The sequence below is a fragment of the Lampris incognitus genome, chromosome 14, assembly GCF_029633865.1.
Source record: "Lampris incognitus isolate fLamInc1 chromosome 14, fLamInc1.hap2, whole genome shotgun sequence".
Taxonomy (NCBI): Eukaryota; Metazoa; Chordata; class Actinopteri; order Lampriformes; family Lampridae; genus Lampris; species Lampris incognitus.
The window spans coordinates 30,349,482-30,370,133 of NC_079224.1; the positions used below are offsets into that span (position 1 = coordinate 30,349,482).

General features: G+C 46.0%; 2 protein-coding genes across 2 annotated transcripts in view; one reads left to right on the forward strand and one right to left on the reverse strand.

Annotated features, from left to right (window-relative positions):
• The window catches only part of clcn2a (chloride channel, voltage-sensitive 2a), a 104,955-nt gene that overhangs the window by 5,472 nt on the left and 78,831 nt on the right, over nucleotides 1–20,652 (forward strand). The gene's annotated exons all lie outside the window — the stretch shown is intronic.
• Nucleotides 8,675–18,300, reverse strand: LOC130123843 (solute carrier family 12 member 9-like). Its single transcript, XM_056293151.1, has 14 exons — nucleotides 18,078–18,300; nucleotides 16,475–16,609; nucleotides 16,016–16,153; nucleotides 15,817–15,923; nucleotides 15,399–15,600; nucleotides 15,045–15,152; nucleotides 14,730–14,841; nucleotides 13,794–13,951; nucleotides 12,417–12,499; nucleotides 12,129–12,253; nucleotides 11,720–11,912; nucleotides 11,473–11,647; nucleotides 10,050–10,196; nucleotides 8,675–9,934 (listed from the first exon to the last, which is right to left on the reverse strand). The coding sequence occupies exons 1-14, from the start codon at nucleotides 18,298–18,300 to the stop codon at nucleotides 8,988–8,990; spliced, it is 2,853 nt and encodes a 950-aa protein (XP_056149126.1). The 3' UTR covers nucleotides 8,675–8,987.

Sequence of the window (20,652 nt, forward strand, 5' to 3'; positions counted from 1 at the left end):
CCGTGTATGAGTTAGTTATGTTCTTTCAATATCTCTAGAGAATAGATTTTATTATTGCAACGAATTCAGGGGGCAGCCAGGCACTGCCGCAACCGGGACGCGAACCCGGGCCTCCCGCACCACGGGCGACTACGCTAACCAGTCAACTAAAGGGTCCAACCCATTAGCCAAGGGCTTCCAAGTCTAGTCATCCGTGGTCGTTACACTACCCCCCCTCTTTCGGGAAGCGCAACCCCGCGCTCCAGCATGCTTCCGATGGCCTTACGGTCTCACCATCTCACTTCTGACACCAATGTAGCAAATTCAGGGGGCAGCCGAGAACCGCCGCAGCCAGGACGCGAACCCGGAGCGACTGCGCTAACCAGTCAACTGAAGGACCCGACCCGTTAGCCAACGGGCTAACATGTCTACTCATTCATGGTCGTTACAATATGTTGCTCTAGTCTATAAAGAAAATACAGTTGTACTAGCAGGGGCGCGGTAGTGCGCAGAAGCCGTTTCCATGGTTACCACACGTATAGTGCCTGGCGTTTATTCACGGAGCGCCTGTCTGCCTATTCACATGAGGAGCGCATTGTGACCCCGCGGATTCAGACGGAGTGTCGCTTACCGCCTGAAAAGACCATAATAACACTGTAATGGGATTTCCAGAATGGAACATTTGCTGCCAGCTTTCACTTTTCTTCAGCCGTGCCTTTATGTGGAGGGGAAATGGCGTCACTAGTGTGGGTGGCTTATAGATGCTGGTCTCACATTTCCAGACGATAAAGAGAGAGCGTTATTTTGGAAATTAAACGCAACAAAAAAAAAAGGGGGGGAAACTGGGCGTCCGGTAGCGTGGCGGTCTATTCTGTTGCCTACCAACACGGGATCGCCGGTTTCAATCCTCGTGTTACCTCCGGTTTGGTCGGGCGTCGGGTGGGAAGCCGGATGTGGGTATGTCCTGGTGGCTGCGCTAGCGCCTCCTCTGGTTGGTCGAGGCGCCTGTCCAGGGGGAACTGGGGAGGGAATATGAATATTCTGTGGACGTTTTTTTTAAAAGAATGTGTGTAAGAGTATTGATGCAAGCATGGCGACGACGAGTAGAAAAAAACGTAGTGGACTTCCTCCAAAAGATGTACTCCAAAAGTTAGTAGGCGAATTAATGAAAGCAAATCAGCTGAAATGGGGTTCGTAAACATGGATTTTTTTCTATCATATTTCATAAAAGGCTCATCATTTGGGCGGTGTTGCCTGAGTATTCAGTTATCCTAGTCATCTAAACAGGGCGATTTTAGACCTGAAACAGCAGGTAGTCACTATAACTAGTGACACTGCAGATAGAAAACCAGCAGGTCCTGAAGGTCAGTCAGCTTGACGCCTTGCAAAATGTGTCATCCTAAGAAGACACAGTAAACATATTTTTCTGTCTTTTTGTTTGGGTTGAAACTTGCTTTGTTCCACGGATGATTTAGAGTGGAAATAGAAAAATAATACAAAAAAAAGTTGTTAGTTGTTAGTTGTCATTCTTTTGTCAGTATTTTCGAAAAAGTATTGTAACATAACTATCACAAGAGATGTGGAGGAAAATTGCAAGATTACATGTGTTTCATTTTGTTTTCAATACTTCATATTGAATACAAGGATGATAAACATCCCTACTTCCTCGATAGGCGCTAATGCATCTTCCCTGTGACAGCATATCTCTCAATGGAAACACTGGTATAACACGAGTGCTACCTTAAATCAGAGGTGCAGGTCCAGAATAGTGCTAGGAAATATGGATAATATTGTAACGATCACAGATACGTCGACTCGCTAGCTCTTGGCTAATGGGTCGGACCCTTTAGTTGACTGGTTAACGCCCATGGTGCGGGAGACCTGGGTTCGCGTCCCGGCTGCGGCGGTTTCCAGCTGCCCCCCGAATTCGCTACACTGGTGTCAGAGGTGGGATAACCCATGCAGCCACTGAGGATGCACAAGCCAGTGCATTCTTAGTGCCGGTACCAAGCCCGGATAAATGGGGAGGGTTGCGTCAGGAAGGGCATCAGGTGTAAAATCTTTGCCAAATCAAATATGCGGCTCATAAATAAGATTTCCATACTGAATAGGTCGAGGCCCGGGTTACCAACGACCACCACCGGTACTGTTAACCAGCAGGGTGCCAGTGGAAACTATGGTACTGTTGGGCTTGGTACCGGCACTAAGAATGCACTGGCTTGTGCATCCTCAGGAGAAGGGGGGGGGGGCATGTCCAGAGGCAGCGAGAGAGGAGGAAAGGTAGGAGTGTGGAGGTGAGAGTCAGAACTTTGAATGTTGGCACTATGACTGGTAAAGAGAGAAAGCTGGCTGATATGATGGAAAGAAGAAAGGTAGGCATACTGTGTGTGCAAGAGAGCAGGCGGAAGGGGAGTAAGGCCAAGAGTATCGGAGGTGGGTTCAAACTCTTCTACCATGGTGCGAATGGGAGGAGAAATGGGGTAGGGGTAATTCTGAAGGAAGCGCATGTCAAGAGTGTGCTGGAGGTGAAGAGAGTGTCAGACAGAGTGATGAGTATGAAGCTGGAAATCGAAGGTGTATTTCTGAATGTTATCAGCGCATATGATGTGAGATGTGGTGTGAGATGGAGGAGAAAGAAGAATTCTGGAGTGAGCTGGATGACATGGTGGAGAGGGTATCCAAAGAGGAGAGTGGTGATTGGAGTGGACTTCAATGGACATGTTGGTGAAGGGAACAGAGGTGATGAGGAGGTGATGGGTAGGTATGGTGTCAAGGAGAGCAATGTGGAAGGATAGATGGTGGTGGATTTTGCAAAAAGGATGGAAGTGGCGGTGGTGAATACATATTTCAAGAAGAGGGCGGAACACAGGGTGACGTACAGGAGAAAGTGCACACAGGTGGACTATATCTTATGTAGAAGGCGCGATCTAAAAGGGATTGGAGACTGCAAGGTGGTGACAGGGGAGAACGTAGCTAGGCAGCATCGGATGGTGGTCTGTAGGATGACTTTGGAGACCAAGAAGAGGAAGCGAGTGAAGGCAGAGCCGAAGATCAAATGGTGGAAGTTGAAGAAGGAAGACTGTTGTGTGGAGTTCAGGCAGGAGTTAAGACAGGCACTGGGTGGTAGTGAAATTTTGCCGGATGGCTGGGCAACCACTGCAGAAACAGTGAGTGAGACAGCTAGGAAGGTACATGGTGTGTCATCAGGACAGAGGAAGGAAGACAAGGAGACTTGGTGGTGGAATGAGGAAGTACAGCAAATTATACAGAGGAAGAGGTTGACAAAGAAGAAGTGGGATAGTTAGAGAGATGAAAGTAGACAGAAGGACAAGGAGACGCAGCGTAAAGCAAAGAGAGAGGAAAAGGCGTATGGTGAGTTGTATGACGGGTTAGACACTAAGGAAGGAGAAAAGGACTTGTACCGATTGGCTAGACAGAGGGACCGAGATGCAAAGGATGTACATCAAGTTACGGTGATCAAGGATAGAGATGGAAATGTGCTGACAAGCAAGGAGAGTGTGCTGAGAAGGTGGAATGAGTACTTTGTGGGGCTGATTAATGAAGAAAATGAGAGAGAGAGAAGGTTGGATGATGTAGGGATCGTGAATCAGGAAGTTCAGTGGATTAGCAAGGAGGAAGTGAGGGCGGCTATGAAGAGGATGAAGAGTGGAAAGGCAGTTGATCCTGATGTCATAGCTGTGGAGGCATGGAGATGTTTAGGAGAGATGGCAGTGGAGTTTTTAACTAGATTGTTTAACACAATCTTGGAAAGTGAGAGGATGCCCGAGGAGGGGAGAAGAAGTCTGCTGGTACCAATTTTCAAGAATAAGGGCGATGTGCAGAACTGTAGCAACTACAGAGGTATGAAGTTGATCAGCCACAGCATGAAGATATGGGAAAGAGTAATAGAAGCTAGGTTAAGAGGAGAGGTGACGATTAGCAAGCAGCAGTATGGTTTCATGCCATGAAAGAGCACCACAGATGCAATGTTTGCTTTGAGAATGTTGATTGAGAAGTATAGAGAAGGCCAGAAGGAGTTACATTGTGTCTGTAGATTTAGAGAAAGCGTACGACAGGGTGCCGAGACAGGAGGTGTGATTTTGTATGAGGAAGTCGGGAGTTGCAGAGAAGTATGTAGGAGTGGTGCAGGATATGTATGAGGGAAGTGTGACAATGGTGAGGTGTGCGGTTGGAATGACAGATGGGTTCAAGGTGGGGGTGGGATTACATCAGGGATCAGCTCTGAGCCCTTTCTTGTTTGCAATTGTGATGGACAGGTTGACAGACAAGATCAGGCAGGAGTCTCAATGGGCGATGATGTTCACGGATGACATCGTGATCTGTAGCTAGAGTAGGGTGCAGGTTGAGGACAGTCTGGAGAGGTGGAGGTATGCACTGGAAAGAAGAGGAATGAAAGTCAGTAGGAGCAAGACGGAATACCTATGCATGAATGAGAGGGAGGACAGTGGAATGGTCAGGATGCAAGGAGTGGAGGTGATGAAGGCATATGAGTTTAAATACTTGGGGTCAACTGTCCAAAGTAACGTGGAGTTCAGGAGAGAGGTGACGAAGAGAGTGCAGGCAAGGTGGAGTGGGTGGAGAAGAGTGTCAGGAGTAATTTGCCACAGAAGGGTACCAGCAAGAGTTAAAGGGAAGGTTTACAGGATGGTTGTGAGACCAGCTATGTTATATGGTTTGGAGACAGTGGCACTGGTGAAAAGACAGGCGGCGGAGCTGGAGGTGGCAGAGTTGAAGATGCTAAGATTTTCACTGGGAGTGACGAAGAAGGACAGGATTAGGAATGATTATATCAGAGGGACAGCCCAGGTTGGACGGTTTGGAGACAAAGCAAGAGAGGCAAGATTGAGATGACTTGGACATGTGTGGAGGAGAGATGCTGGGTATATTGGGAGAAGGATGCTGAATATGGAGCTACCAGGGAAGAGGAAAAGAGGAAGGCCAAAGAGGAGGTTTATGGATGTGGTGAGGGAAGACATGCAGGTGGCTGGTGTGACAGAGGAAGATGCAGAAGACAGGAAGAAATGGAAACGGATGATCCGCTGTGGTCACCCCTAACGGGAGCAGCCGAAAGTAGTAGTAGGTGTCAGAGGTGGGATGGTGAGACCGTGAAGCCATCGGAAGCGCGTGCGCCCAGACGCGTGAGGGTGCTGGTATATGCTGAAGCGCGGGGGACGTGCTTCCCGAACGAGGGGGTTAGTGTAACGATCAAGGATGAATAGACTCTCGCTAGCCCTTGGCTAACGGGTCGGACCCTTTAGTCGACTGGTTAACATAGTCGCCCGTGGTGTGACAGACGCGGGTTCGCGTCCCGGTTGCCCCCCACACACACACAATTCGCTACAACAATAACCGTAGGAAGTTTTGCACGATACCATGTTTAAGAATCCAACAGAGGATTCGTCACACTGAACTGTTTGATCAAACTGTTTGATCAAACTAGTTTTCAAATGACGCTCCCTGAAATATTTCAGACCTCATTTTGTGAAAAATTTCAGTACTACATTGTTAGATTATCGTCATTAAGTTAGACAACTATATCATGTATCACGATATGACAATATCCGATACTATACAATTCTATTGAAAGAGGAAAAACTATACTTTTGGATTATTGCCCAGCCTTAGTACAGAATATATTCAAAGTCCAGCATTTTTACTAAACCTGCATCTCTCCTCACTTGCACAACCAGTGACTAATCAGAAATGAATCAGACGCTTCAACCTTCCATTTGCCAGCATACAGGCGGAGGAAGCGCGGGATAAACCCTCAGTACTACAGCAGAGGACGTGTACACTCAGGTGCTCATTCATGTACGCCTGGCTATAATAAAAGCTTTTTTTCATTTAAAATGAGTAGCTTGGGGGCATCCGGGTAGCGTAGCGGTCTATTCTGTCGCCTACCAACACTGGGATTGCCGGTTCGAATCCCAGTGTTACCTCCGGCTTGGTCGGGCGTCCCTACACACACAGTTGGCCGTGTCTGCGGATGGGAAGCCGGATGTGGGTAGGTGTCTGGTCGCTGCACTAGCGCCTCCTCTGCTCGGTCGGAGCGCCTGTTCAGGGGGGAGTAGTGTGATCCTCCCACGCGTTACGTCCCCCTGGCGGTACTCCTCACTGTCAGGTGAAAAGCAGCGCCTGGCGACTCCACCTGTATCGGAGGTAGTCTGCAGCCCTCCCCGGATCAACAGAGGGGGTGGAGCAGCGACCGGGACGGCTCGGAAGAGTGGGGTAATCGGCCGGATAGAACTGGGGAGGGAAAAAGGGGGGGTGAGTAGCTTGATCATTCTTTCATATACTGTTACGTTTTCATTTAGCTGTATTGCATAGATATGTACATGGTATCCCTTCATAGTATTTGGAGCTAATTTCCCTCATGCGGTTACCACAACCCCAACATATGTGCAGACAGTCAACTTTATGTAGGTGGGTGTGATAACGCCTACATGCAAACCAAGGGAACTTGTGATGTGACACAGATTGCATTGCTTCTCCTTGATGAGGTATAGTGCCACCGTTTCCTGCTGGAAGCCGTTCCACAAGGCAATAGATATTAGGTAGATGTACAACGCGTCACTGAACATATTCTTATGCAGCACTGGACCAGAGGGATAAAATACCATTCTTCCAAAAGATATTCCCTCATTTGGTGTTTTGACAATGGTGGTGGAGAGCGCTGTCTAACACGTTGGTTCAAAATCTCCCATAGGTGTTCAGTTGGGTTGAGATCTGGTGGCTGTGAAGGCCATAGCATGTGATTTACATCATTTTCATCCTCATCAAACCATTCAGTGACCCCTTGTGCCCTGTGGATGGGGGCATTGTCATCTTGGAAGAAACCACTCCCATCAGGATAGAAATGTGTCATCATAGGATAAAGGTGATCACTCAGAATAACTTTGTATTGATTTGCAGTGACCCTTCCCTCTAAGGGGACAAGTGGACCCAAACCATGCCAGGAAAATGCCCCCCACAGCATAACAGAGCCTCTGGACCCCCTCACTGTAGGGGTCAAGCATTCAGGTTTTTCTTTTGTCACCCATCTGTATATCCTGATAATATAATCAAGGATCTGATTTATTTAAGAAATATTCCCATTTTCACTTCCTCATTCACACATATTCTTAATGATGCAAAGAAACCTTCCTTTGTGGTTCTTCTTTAGAGAAACATCGTTGCTTTAAGGACTGACAAGTTCAGTATAACAAACTAGTCAGAGAGTGTATACCTAAAACGAGTACCGTTTTCTTTTCCACTGAATATTGAGCCCAGAAATTGGATTAAATAGCTCGAGTATTTTCGTATTGATCCATTTTGTTAAGCATTCCTTTAATTGGCTTTTTTAAACTTAGCTTTTGGGCATAAGTGCTATAACTACAGCACAAAGTTGAAGCTCTCGAGCCATGAATGCCGTAGCATATACAAAGACTATGTCTCCCTCTGCAGGAGTTTACTGTGTAGGACTCAATTCTGACACGTGTTCCTTTTTTTTTTAAACCAGAATGTCAAGTCGGTTCAAGTGGATTTATATGTCCCTCAGTAACAGTAACCGTATCTAGGGGCTTTATTTTCCCACAGTGAAAACGGACAGATACAGACAGCAAACAGCACCTCCTATATTTAGTCCCCGCTTTGGGATGTGGAAAACCCCCCACACTGGAAAACATGAGGGAAACCTCTGGAAGAGGATCAAGAGGAGGGATTCCTCTTCTCGGATGGACAGGCGTGCAATAGATGTCGAGTGGCCACGATAGACAACGTGGTAACGGATAGTGAAAGTAAAACGCTTCATGCAAACACTTTAAAACCTACGCTTTGTGAAACAATTCTAAGCACAAGTCAAGTAAGAGACTCTGAAGGCCTAATTTGGGATATAGTGATAGCTAGGATAATATATGCAGAAACGAATGAGGCATCAACCCCAGTCTTCACCACAGAACAGTATCCTCATCCGACGATTACAAAAAACCCCTGGAAATAAAGAGTAGAGCCTTCATCCACACAGCGGGCAGAGCCAGGCACAAAACTCACACAGAGAAATAACACATAGTGAGGATGATACGTAACATGCAGCTGCCTATATATAGCCAAATCGTGAGGATGTAGTCATGAATGAGCCATTGGCCTTGTGTCTTCCTTCTGTCATTTTGGGAACATATCCGGGCTAAGTCTGTTTATAGCCGGCCAGGTCAGCCATCAAATTGACCTATTGTTGTTTCGACAACTAACAAGGTTACAAATGATGGGCTGTATTATCGTGGAATAAGGGTTAGTTCCAAGTATAGATACTGGGCTATTTGGTAAGTGTGTGTCTGATGAGCATAATAGTGGGTGTAGAGCTTTCCTGAGAGCCTCCTGAAGGCTTCTTCGGCACATTCAGGTTGATAAATGTGATCAGCAGGTTATCACGTTTATATAATAAACTCAATCATCAGAATTAACTCAATCTTCCGAATGAAAGACCAGCTCTCACCACTTGTGCTCTTTCCTCCTCACATCCAAGCCAAGTTTCTCCACATACGCTCAGTCAACTAGCACAAGGGACTCTGACATCTCATTCAACATTGGTAAACATTCATTTATTTTTCTATTTGCAGCTACAAAATACACAAATTTCAAAAGGTGATAAAGCATTAACAAGTGCAAATTAAACTTCAATGGTAAACAAACACCTCCCTGCTATTAGATTCTTACAGTTATGCCAAACCACAGGCAGATTTTATTGTTAGAGGGAACTCCTATACTTATCCCTCCACCCCTGCCTTGGACCAGCCTTGATTATCCATTTTCAAGTCTAAATAGCGACATATCCAAGAGACAAAAATAGGCCTGAAACTCTGACGGCAGAGACATGGTACCGCAGGCCCCAGATCTTACACCAGTTGGATAAGTAGTGAAGAACTGAGGTCTTTTGAGGTTGATAGGTATGATCCATGCACGATGACATGGGAGTCAGGGGAGTGATGGGCTTGGAGTTTAAAGGTGAGGGGCTAGAGGTCAGTGGTAACGACAGGAGTAACTCCATGGATGAGGAGTGTAGGTCCCAGGTCTCGGGTTAATAGGTCCAGCTGGTGCAGGTAGGCACAATAACGGCTTGTATCTGCAGGTGGGCGCGGCAGGTACAGGAAACGCACAGCAGGGGGTGGAGCTCCATGTTGACGAATCAGATCATTGACCGCACAGATGTACTCATCTGTCAGCTGGGCAGCATTGTTGGGAAACGTTTGGATACCTTCGTCTTCTTCATTTGGCTGGTCTCGCCCCCCCTCCTCCACCCGCCTCTCGACCTCTCCTTCACATTCCTGGTTCCCAGTCTCAGTTTCCGCCTGTCTCTGCCAGTGCAATGCCACTACCTGGTCCCACGCCACCATCTTCACCCGAGCAGAAATCCTCAGCTCTTTCAGCATCAGCCGGAGTTTTGCCTCCTCCTCTTTCCGCAGGCTCCAACCAGCTTCCACGCACAAGAAAAGGCGAAGTCGCGTCTGGTTCCAGGGGCGGGACTCCTGAAGCACACAGGCCAGCTGTAGCAGGAACAGTGAGCAGGTGTCGACGTAACCACTATTGTCTGGTCGGAGGAGATTGAGTGGCCACACATCAACAAACGGGCCCGTCTTGCTACGCTGACCACCAACTTTACGCCCTGAACCCAAGACCTCTTCCCGGTTGAACTGGTCAAAATAACGAGCCAGTGTCACATTCTTGCCCATTTTTACTGTGTCCGCAACCACAGATACGTATTCTTCCACCTGGAGGTCTTTGGTTTCCTCTGCACTCCTCAGATTTGGGAAGAAGGGTGTTCGTTGCTCTCTGGAGTCCCTGGTTGGGCTTACTGCATCCAAGCCATCGCCTGTGGACAGAAGGATTTTTCCTTGGAGTTGGTCTTGTGGGGTGCAGTCATCATAGAAACCCAGGACAAGTGTGTTTGGTCTCATTCCACCTAGACAGACAGATATGGCAAGTTTGTGTTTAAGACAGACAGTGTTCATTATTGTCACATGCCAACATACCGAAGTGGGGCTCTACAGACAAAAGCAATAAAAGAATCTCCTGACCGAAGCCTGTGATGAACAGCAAATTTTGGACCCCATGTCGGACAGAGTCAGACAGTGTGAGGTTGACGAAGGCTTTGATGTTGAGATGGTCCACCAGAGACAGCCAGGAGTCATATCGGCTCTGTAAGGGGTCAGAGGGCAATCCATCTGGAAGAGACGGGATGTTAAATATCATTACTTAGATTACCATTGAAGCACATGCATTAGTACTTCACGTCGTGGGTATATTTCTTTCTTTGCACTCTACTTTACATGGCAGAAGAGGCTGTATAGCTTTTTGCACAATTAAACAGCCACGCCAGAAATTTTTTAAAAAGACCAACGTGACACTGGAGGAGAGGATGTGTAGTTTTTCATTTGAGATGTGGTCAAGGTGAATGGCAGTATTTGAACAAGACCCTTTGGCCTTTGCTAGAAAGCCAACATCTAAACTAGAAGGCAGGATTAAAAAAAGCCATGAATAAGAGAATAAAGTTCACTTCTCAGAAGAACCAGGATGAGCATGACTATATTATGTCTTTAGTTACCTAACATCTTGCATTATTCCTGACCATTTTCAGAAGCGTACCATAGTGAGAGTTTTTGGATATAGGAACCATTGGTTGGGGTCATTGGCTACCATTCATTTTAGTACCGTATGAAAATCAGCTTGCAGAGACTTGAAACTTGCTTGAGATGGATAATCCATCACAGTGAAAATTTTGACAACTTTTTGTCAAAGTTGCATTATTGTTGTGGTACAATGTAGTTGAAAGCTCGGGTTGTTGTGAAATGCTTCCAGGTGGTGCCTTCCAGTTCGCTTGGACATCTGATATGTGTGAGTCAGCAGCCATACAGCAGCCTTTTTAATGCAAGAAGCTACCAAATTCACATTATCCTTTTCACAATGTTTCCATTTGATTGTTTTATCTTCTGGATTTGATTTTATGACAACTTGTGAATGCCATACTGCTGAGTAGCCGACTTAAAATGCGGGATGTGCTGAACGCACAACCCAGAGGACTTTTCATAATCAGTGCTTTCAACTGCATTGTCCTGCAATAATAGCATAACTAACAGAATAACCATCAGAACTTATACTGATGGATTGCCTATCACGAGCAGGTTTCATGTGTCCATAAGATGATTGTCACACTGTACTGAAACGATTGGTAACCAATGTCTCCCTTGAAGGTAAGAAACATTTATTCAAAAATCACAAACACTACAGTATGCTTAGAAAAATGGTTGGGTGTAATATAAAGTATATGCCATTTGTGGCTCATGGACTAAAACACGCAAAAGCACAAATATGTCCCTTTAATATTGCTTCTTGATTGTTTGTTTTCAATTAAATGTGAGTTATAAAACAAGAAGCATGAACTTTTGAATACGATTGCTACAACCCAAGAACCCAGCTCTCAGCTACCCAGACCATGCTTACCCAGTAGTCCCAGGTGGACATGTCCCAGCACATAAAGACCACTTTTTTTCAGGTCATTGATGAATGTGATAAGGCCCGTGTTGCTGCGAGGGTTTGCCACCATCAGCAGCACCTGGGGTCTCCAGAACTTCACATGGTCCTTGCGCACATCTAGCATGAGCAGGTACTTGCGCACCTGTGCAAAACTGTGTTAGTCAAATAGAAATGAAGGATAGGACTGAGGTAATTTCATTATGAGTGTGTGTACCTGGTGAAAGATGAGGGCCTGACTGATGTAGCCCCAGTCGCTGGTGGGGCACAGATAGTGGATAATCATTAGGAGCAGCAGCATGAAGGCTATGCTGGCAAAAGCATAGATGGCATTGATCAGGAACATCATAACCAGGCAGCCCAGGATGCCCAAAACACAGGTGTGCCAGGTGAAAAAACGGAACGAAGGCCTAAAATAAATAGATGAATAATGAAAACAATCAGACAACGTGAAATAAAAATCAAGCCTTGGTTCAGATTTGAACTAACGTGACAAATCAACAGCAAATGAGGATAAGATATTGCTTGATTCTCAATACAATATCAAATATTGTAGTATAGACATTTCTGACGAATACAATTGAAACAAACAATTTTTTTTGGGACTCGCCATAAACACGTTGTACCTGAAGTTGGGTGCTGATGCCCATTCCAGAGCCAAACAGGCCAAATCCACAGCAGCATAGACCATCAAGAAGAAGATTGTTACAATACCGGCGATGGTGTTCAATTTCCCCGAAAACAGCACCATCTAGCGGTAAAATGATTTACAGCCATTATTTGAAAGGGCCGAAACCCTAAAATGATTTGACAGGTTTAGGCCGGAGCTATTCCAAGAGCACAGCCGTTTTGGCTGAATAGTAAATCTTAAACTTGTACATAGTTATGAGAATGACGGCAGGCACACATTTTACCTGAACAAGGATCCAGGAAATGAGCACCGAGGCCCACGGGTTCCCACTGTGAGAGGTCTTCCTTGCTGGAGCCAGGATGCCACCTTTAGACATAACTCATGTCAATTACCAAAAGCAGCAAGGTCAATGTAGTTCTAAATTCTCATCAGTGCTCCCAGTCTGATCAACAAGAAGTGAATCAGCCATGATCTTGAAATCAAAAACTACATGTTTGTTTATTTTGATAAGGTCAACACTTGGAAGCCCGTTTGTGTCATTATGCATTTCAAATTTACGTGTCTGCATTGTGAAAATACAACATGAGGATATTAACAACCCCCTCCCCCCCAACACACACATACACACACTAAAAAAAAGGCGATCTGGCAAATTTTAGCAGGACGACTGCTACTGCCACAGTTGTTTCACAAATAGCTAACATTTGGGTGTTGAGATATGCGTAGTTGATTCTGATTTTTAACCTAGTAAACATGCAGGGGGGGGGTCCCTTAAAAAGCAAACATGCTGAATAGAGACAATATTATAGGCTCACAAAGCTAGCCCACATATAACGCTTTGTTCACGCGTGTATACTGTATCCAGGGACCACGGCCCTGCCCGGAGCGGCGCCCAAAGAGGAAGCACCGAGGGCAGACTGACAGGATGCGGAAGGGGGGCAGGCTAAGCTAACTGCTAGCCCATGCAGACCGGCAGTTCTGATAACGCCAAGGGCGGTCTGGTGGCGGCCTCACCTGACGTTGACTTGTTTTTGGTGACGTCATGTGGAGTGTGGTGAGGGGTGTCGACGGTGTTTGGCTCAGAGAGCTGGCATTGGATCAGCTGGGAGAGCCTGGTCTGCCGCATCCGGTGGGCCCAGGGACCTGCCCGGAGCTGTTCCTGAAGAGGAACCACCGAGGGCAGTCTGACAGGATGTGGGAGCGGGGCAGGCTAAGCTAACTCCTAGCCCATGCAGACCAGCAGTTCTGACAGTCATCCTGGCTGGCGTTCGCTCTCTTGGACAGTGAATTTTTTTTTGTTTTTTTGGATATGTTGGATATATGCGTTTTTGTAGTCTTTTTTTTGTCATTTGGATGTGTTTTTGTTTTTGTGTTGCACTGCTGTGGGCAACGATATTTCGTTTCATTTCATGTACACAAGTGCATGAAATGAAATGACAAATCAATGTTCCTGATTCTTGCATATCACACATACTGAAAATGGAACTTTTGAGTTTAAGTCAAGATTTGTGAGGCTAACATCATTAGCACCCAGACTAAAAAAACAAAACAAAAAACCAAAACAAACAACATTGTCTTCTTGCTATCCGGTTTGTAAGGTCGTAATACAATCTGTAAACATTAAGTAGTGGGGACAGTTAGACGTCATCAGGGGTCTCACCGAACAGGTCATCTTTGGACAGGGCGTAGAGGATCCTGGAAGCTCCTATGAGGTTACTCATGGCGGCAGACATGGTGGAGGAATAGATGCCAACTGTTACCAGCGGCTGCCAAATATTGATGTCCCCCAGGAAGCTGTAGTCTCTCTGGAGAAGCAGACTAAAGGCAACATGTGGTTTCTGATGTGTTTACAATATCGTGCAGGCTTCCACAAATTCACAGTGTGAACCATCTTCATGCCATGTAATCTTTGATCGGTGTACAGAAAAAGATACGTCAAAGACATTCAACCGCTCAAAGAAGCAACAAAGCATACCAAATCATGCATTTTTTGTGGATTTTCCCCCCTTTTTCTCCCCAATTGTACCCGTCAAATTACCCCACTCTTCCGAGCCATCCCGGTTGCTGCTCCACCCCCTCTGCTGATCCGGGGAGGGCTGCAGACTACCACATGCTTCCTCCGATACACGTGAAGTTGCTAGCCGCTTCTTTTCACCTGACAGTGAGGAGTTTCGCCAAGGGGACATAGCACATGGGAGGATCACGCTAATCCCCCCAGTTCCCCCTCCCCCCTGAACAGATGCCCGGACCAACCAGAGGAGGCGCTAGTGCACCGACCAGGACACATACCCACATCCGGCTTCTCACCCGCACACACAGCCAATTGTGTCTGTAGGGATGCCCGGCCAAGCCGGAGGTAACACGGGAATTCGAATTGGCGATCCACGTGTTGGTAGGCAATGGAATAGACCGCTATGCTACCCAGACGCCCAATATTTTCATTTTTGATCCTTAAAAAATAGCTAGTTATTTACTGACCAAAAGCATGAAATTTTGGAGCCAATAATATTGTGAGCAGTATGCTCAGACACTGGCACATCTTCCTTGTTTGACGTCTGAGAGGTTTTGTGCATGTAGCAAACAATGTATTGCTAACCGGTCGCAGGTTGAAGCCGACAGCACACTGAGGAGATTGTATGTGATGAAGGTTGTGAAAACAGCAGCAAGGGTTCCTCTTGGGATGGAATAGCTTGGGTTTTTCAGGTCTCCTGAGCAACATGTAAAAAAGGATAAGAGTAAGAATGTCAGCCATATCAAATAAGAAAATCAAAAACAGACCAACAGTATATGCCTTTCCCAAGATGCACAAAAATGGAGATAATGTCATCTCAGTACCACACACACACTCTGAAGACTAGAACTCTTACTGCCCTTCACCAAATGTCTCATATTAGCTGATCATGGCTCTCACCCGACATGTTGGAGCCAGCCATGATACCAGTGCAGCCATTGAACATGACAGCAAACACTGTGGCAAAACTCATCATGGCGCCAGTGGTATAGTCCACCGTGTAGTCAGCTGAAAGCAGCAGGAGGAGGTCGGTCATTAAAAAAAGGCAGGCACCAGGAGTATCCAGCATACTGGGGTCAGTAAAAACCGTTCCCTCAGACAGACACTTGGAATAGAGGAATCTTTTAATATAAGAATCAAGGTCGAGTTTACTGGTTTCTTACCACCAGTTAGTTTAAACTGTGTGTTTCTCAGCTTACAAAAATCCAAAATCCTCGATCGATACAATGACACAAGTGATAATGCAACACCTACGCCATAAGTTGCTCTCTAGGGTACGAAGCAGGAGGCCTGTGTAATTGGCTGTGGTCGGGCCAGTAATGTTAATGACAGAAACATCAGGTAAGGTCACAACCCTAGGCCCCACAATGAAGAAACTAATGAAGATGGAAATCAGGACGGTCACGACGATGATGAAGATGACAAAAGTGGCTTTGGCATAGATATGGGCCCCCACCTGAAATGAGAAAACCGATTAATTTGATGCAGGATGTGTGATATGGAATCACTGAATTCACTCTGAGACTGCAAGTGTAAATAACAAGGTGAAATACAATTGTCCGGAAACAGAATCCCAAAGGCCCAAATTCACCTCTATTTTCATAAAACAACATTCTACAGGGATTGGTCGGATGAAAGTACCCCAATTAGAAATGCCAGTGAGGAGACCTACCAGGCAGACTATGAGACAAAGGAAAAGCAAGACAGTGCCATAGAGCAGAGACCACCAGTATCCAGTCGGTAACACCATATGGGAATGTGACACAATCGCTGCTCCTTCTAGAGATGGAAAGGAAATGTTTGATTAAAATATAGGCAAACACACATACACACACCCTAAGATCTCCTGCAAAGTTATCAATATATCCTACCGTCTGGTACGCCAAAGTTGGAGACTATGGCTTCAACCAGACCCAGAACATAGAGGGCACTGCCACAGACATTGGCAAAGAAAAACATAATCCCAATGCTGCCGCCAAACTCTGGACCTAGGGCTCGACTGATCATGTCTGGGGATGTCCATTAAGGAACATAAAAAATACCAAGTTAGGCTTGCATTGATAACTAATTGGAAAAAGAACAAATATTGCTCGGGGTAAAGTCTCACTAGTTCAATAAATTCCTTAGTCACAGCAGGACAGCTGTGCACCTGCCACATGCATAAAGTGAAAACACGGAGGAGAAATCATAATTAAACATCAGGATAGAAGTATGCAGAGCACACGAAACAGGGATGGTCATTTACTACCCAGTCTTAATCCTGGGTGAAACAAATCTGACACAGACTTTGTGACTCATCTGTTAAGTCGCCATGTGTTGATGAAGGATACAGTAGGCACCACCAGCATCTAGCGCTCCGTTGGTAGAGATGGCACAGACGGAGAGAACAGTCATAATGATGATGAAGTATGCCACCAGGAACATGGCAATGGCTTCATATATTCCTGCATGGCCTACCACAAACCCTTGAAGACAAAGAGGAAAAATATCTTGCAAAATGTATCACCTGCATGACATGAGACAAAAATGAGCTGGTTAAGTGATATTGATATACATCTACTTCAGCACTATTTCAACTGTATAGTAGCACTGTGCAATCATTCAATTGCCTATTCATTAATTTATTGTCTTTCAATGGTATTGTAGCATACTGTGTTGAAATTTGGGTATTATAGCCCGATATTGCGATACACAATTTTGTTGTCTAGATCAACGAGAATGGGAAGCTATGGCCTAAATTTTCTCATAAAATATGGTCTGAAATATTCGACGAACCATTATTTGAAAACTAGTTTTGGGTTTTGTTTTTTTGGATTCCCCTCCCCCCCTTTCTCCCCAATTGTATCTGGCCAATTACCCCACTCTTCCGAGCCGTCCCGGTCGCTGCTCCAACCCCTCTGCCGATCCGGGGAGGACTGCAGACTACCACATGCCTCCTCCGATATATGCTTCTTTTCACCTGACATTGAGGAGTTTCGCCAAGGGGACATACCGAGCAGGCGCCCCGACCGGCCACAGGAGGCGCTAGTGCAGCGGCCAGGACACACGCCCACATCCGGCTTCCTACCCTCAAGACACGGCCAATGACGCCCGACCAAGCCGGTGGTAACACGGGGACTCGAACCGGCGATCCCCATGTTGGTAGGCAACAGAATAGAGCGCTAGGCTACCCGGACGCGCAGATTAGTTGTGGTTTGATTATAACTAGTGTCGGCGCCTACGGTTTTCACGGGGGGGCATGAGCATTAAGGCTGTCAAATTTACGTTCTATATTTGAATATTCTTCGATTGTGAATTTTTTATTATTATTTGCTAAATTAACCTTCGAATGTGCGCTTAGAATCCTTACTTGTGCTCTGCTCTTTTCCCCCGTTGTTTTCCATTCGCGCACAGACGCTACAAGCAGATCGCGTGAGCTTACTCGCAGCAAACAGCCCTGTGTGTCACACGCAATTACCACCTGAATGGACAAAATCACAGTGATGTTCCGCTCCGATGTCCTGCTAACCCCACTCCTCCACAATCACGAAATTCAAGCATTTTATTTCATTGATTATTATTATTATTGATTATGTATTTAAATGTGCTATGTGCATGAATTTAATTTTTATATGATGTTTAAGTACTAATTTTCACATCATCACTGGGTAATTGGCGGGGGGGGGCACAACTTCCATTTGGGGGGGCGAGGCCCGGCCAGTGCCCCCCCCCGTAGCGCCGACACTGGATATAACACTTTACATTACCAAACAATTCAATGCGATGAGCCTCAGTCGACTTTTTAAACATGGTATTTTTACATATGCAAGCAGATGTCGTGTTATAAAGGACGTCGTGTAAAGATTCCCTCCGACTGTCGTGATATGTTTTCCATATCCGCCCAACACTGCTATAGCACTGCGAGCTAGTTTGCCAAACAGCCATATAACTCACCAATTCGGAGGAAGACCACGACGCTGAACATGGACAGTAAAGTCGGAATAACCACTCCGAAAACCACTCCGAGCTTTTTAACGGGTTCAGCCCTTGCGCGTCGGCCATCTTTTTCCACCGTGACTCCTGGCGGACCGGACGCGCTGTCGGATTCCGTGGTGGCGGAGGTGGCGGCGGAGGGGGTGCTGAGTCGGTAATGGAGAAGTGGCGTCTTCTCTGCCATTGTAACTTGGCCACGATTACTGTTACGAGCTCTCTGGTGTCCAAACGACCATCACAGTTTCACCGATGAGCGCCGCACTGCTCACCCCGAATTAGTGACGCTTCCTCTCGCCAGCATTTGACCCGGATCAGTATTCCTCAAAACCAATTCCACCCACCTGCACACCTCCCCGGTCCCAATCTACGCAGCCCACCTTGCGCAGGTATGACCATTGAAATGATGACGTTGGCGGACCAACATTTGGCTCACCCAATCAGCGTCAACTGCTAATTTGTCGACCATTTTTAATACACGAACTCGGGCTCGTACACACTCTTAGAGAAAATAAGCGGTGTGTGATATATGAAACGAGACAAGTTTATTTCTTGGAATATGTTATAAAAGTTTTAATCGTCATTATCCATGTTGAAATCTGATGTTAAAAAAAAATCTCCGACTGGACGCAAACGAGCCACACCGATTTCACGATTTGATCCCACTGCAAGATGTGACTAGGTTGGGCTCGTGTAGGTAAACTGGCCCTCGTGTCTAAATGATTTTGTAGCTGTAGCAGGAAAATGTGCTCCTTTCTTAATATTGTAACCGGTTATATTCTTACCCGGTGCGGGATTTGATACGGTGTGTACTGCACCACAAGGCTACATCACTAACCGCTCGGCTAAAGGGTCAGACTCGATTGCTAGGGACTAACGTGTCTTATTAGTAGTTTACAGTGGTCACCCTCCCCGGAAGCGCGCCCTCGCGCTTTGTCATTCCGCGCTCCGAAGAGACTTCTGAGGATCTGCACACTTCCGGATCCCACCGCTGCCACCAATGTAACCGGTTATTTTCTTGCCCAGTGCGGGATTCGATACGGGTGTACTGCACCACAAGGCGACATAACTAACCGCTCGGCCGTAGTTTACAATATCTTAAAAAAAACCTTTCCAGAGGAAATAGTTTGTTTAGTAGAATAAGTGTTGTTGTGTAACCATATTGTAAATAATATTTGTAAATATAACTTTTGGTTTCACAATGTTTTGGATAATAATGGCACATACTGTTCAGATAAGTGAGCTACGTTGAATAGGCAAGGTGCTGGTCATGTGATCAAGTTAACTAATTTGAGCGGAAATGCGTACAATGCCGGAACCATCTGAAGTTACACACGGAGTACTTTGCAAAAGAAGAATATCAGTGCGACGTTAAAATATAGTATTGACTCCCAAATTTATGGTCAGAAGACGCACACGTGATTGTTTGTTGATCATCCTACCTTTGTGTAATTCATTTATTGTTTCACAAGTTAATGTGAATGCAAGTTTCAAGAGGGCATTGATGCTAGTTTTAGTTGGTAAGCTACATGGCTAACTAAATCCTCATGGACACTTGCTAAGAAATGGCTATTGGCCAACAGGACTCGTTTTGCACTGATAATATGATAAAATGTAATATTTATTTCACTTCAGTTTTTCACGGTGTTTCAAGTTGTGAAAGAAGACAATAAAACACTAGTCAAACGTCAGTCGGAACGTAGTTTTGTCTGTACCAGAAGAAAAACTTTGGGTGTTGTAATGTCCGTAGACGCCTTGTCTTACTGACATAAGAATAATTCAAGAACGAGCCGACTTCGTAGGTTCTTAACTGTGTAGCTTTTACTAGCGTTCATCCGACATACAACCTTCATAACATGCGCTTCTCACTTCCTGTATACGTCACACGCACTGCACGTACACCCGTGAGTAGGTCAAGTTAAACACGTGACCTTTCATTCATTACATCTCCCCCTCTAAGATGATTTTCTAACCTGTATATCACCCCCCTTTTCACAAAAAAAATAAAAAATCCCCCACAGTACACAAGTCCATACGCCTCACAAATCCAGCCGGATTGCAGGCTTGCTCACCCTGCCAGAGCGAGTAACATATGGTGTGGAAGTTGGCATTTCTGCTGCTCGGGACTCATCCATGTTTCCACTCTCCCCTGGAGTGACATGGTCAGGATCCCTGCTGACAAAGGTGAGTGTTTTGGGTGTGGCCAACAGGTGGCGCCTGTTCCTTCTGTAATGTTCACCTTGAGCTGTCTCCACTATGTAGGATCTGGGAGTGGAGCTCTGACTGTGAACAACTGCTGGCATTGTCCATGTTTTCTGTCCATCAAGTTTGGTGAGTACTGCGTCACCCGAGTTCAGTGGGCGCAGTGTCCGCACGCCGTTCCTGCGGTTGTAGTAGAAAGCCTGCCTCGATTTGGCTGCGGCGTCAGCGGTTTTGATCAGTTCCTCTTTAGGCCAGGCCGGTTTCAGGTTATGCTGCAATGTGGGTAAGGTGGTTCTGAGTCTCCTACCCATGAGCAATTCCGCTGGACTGGCTCCAG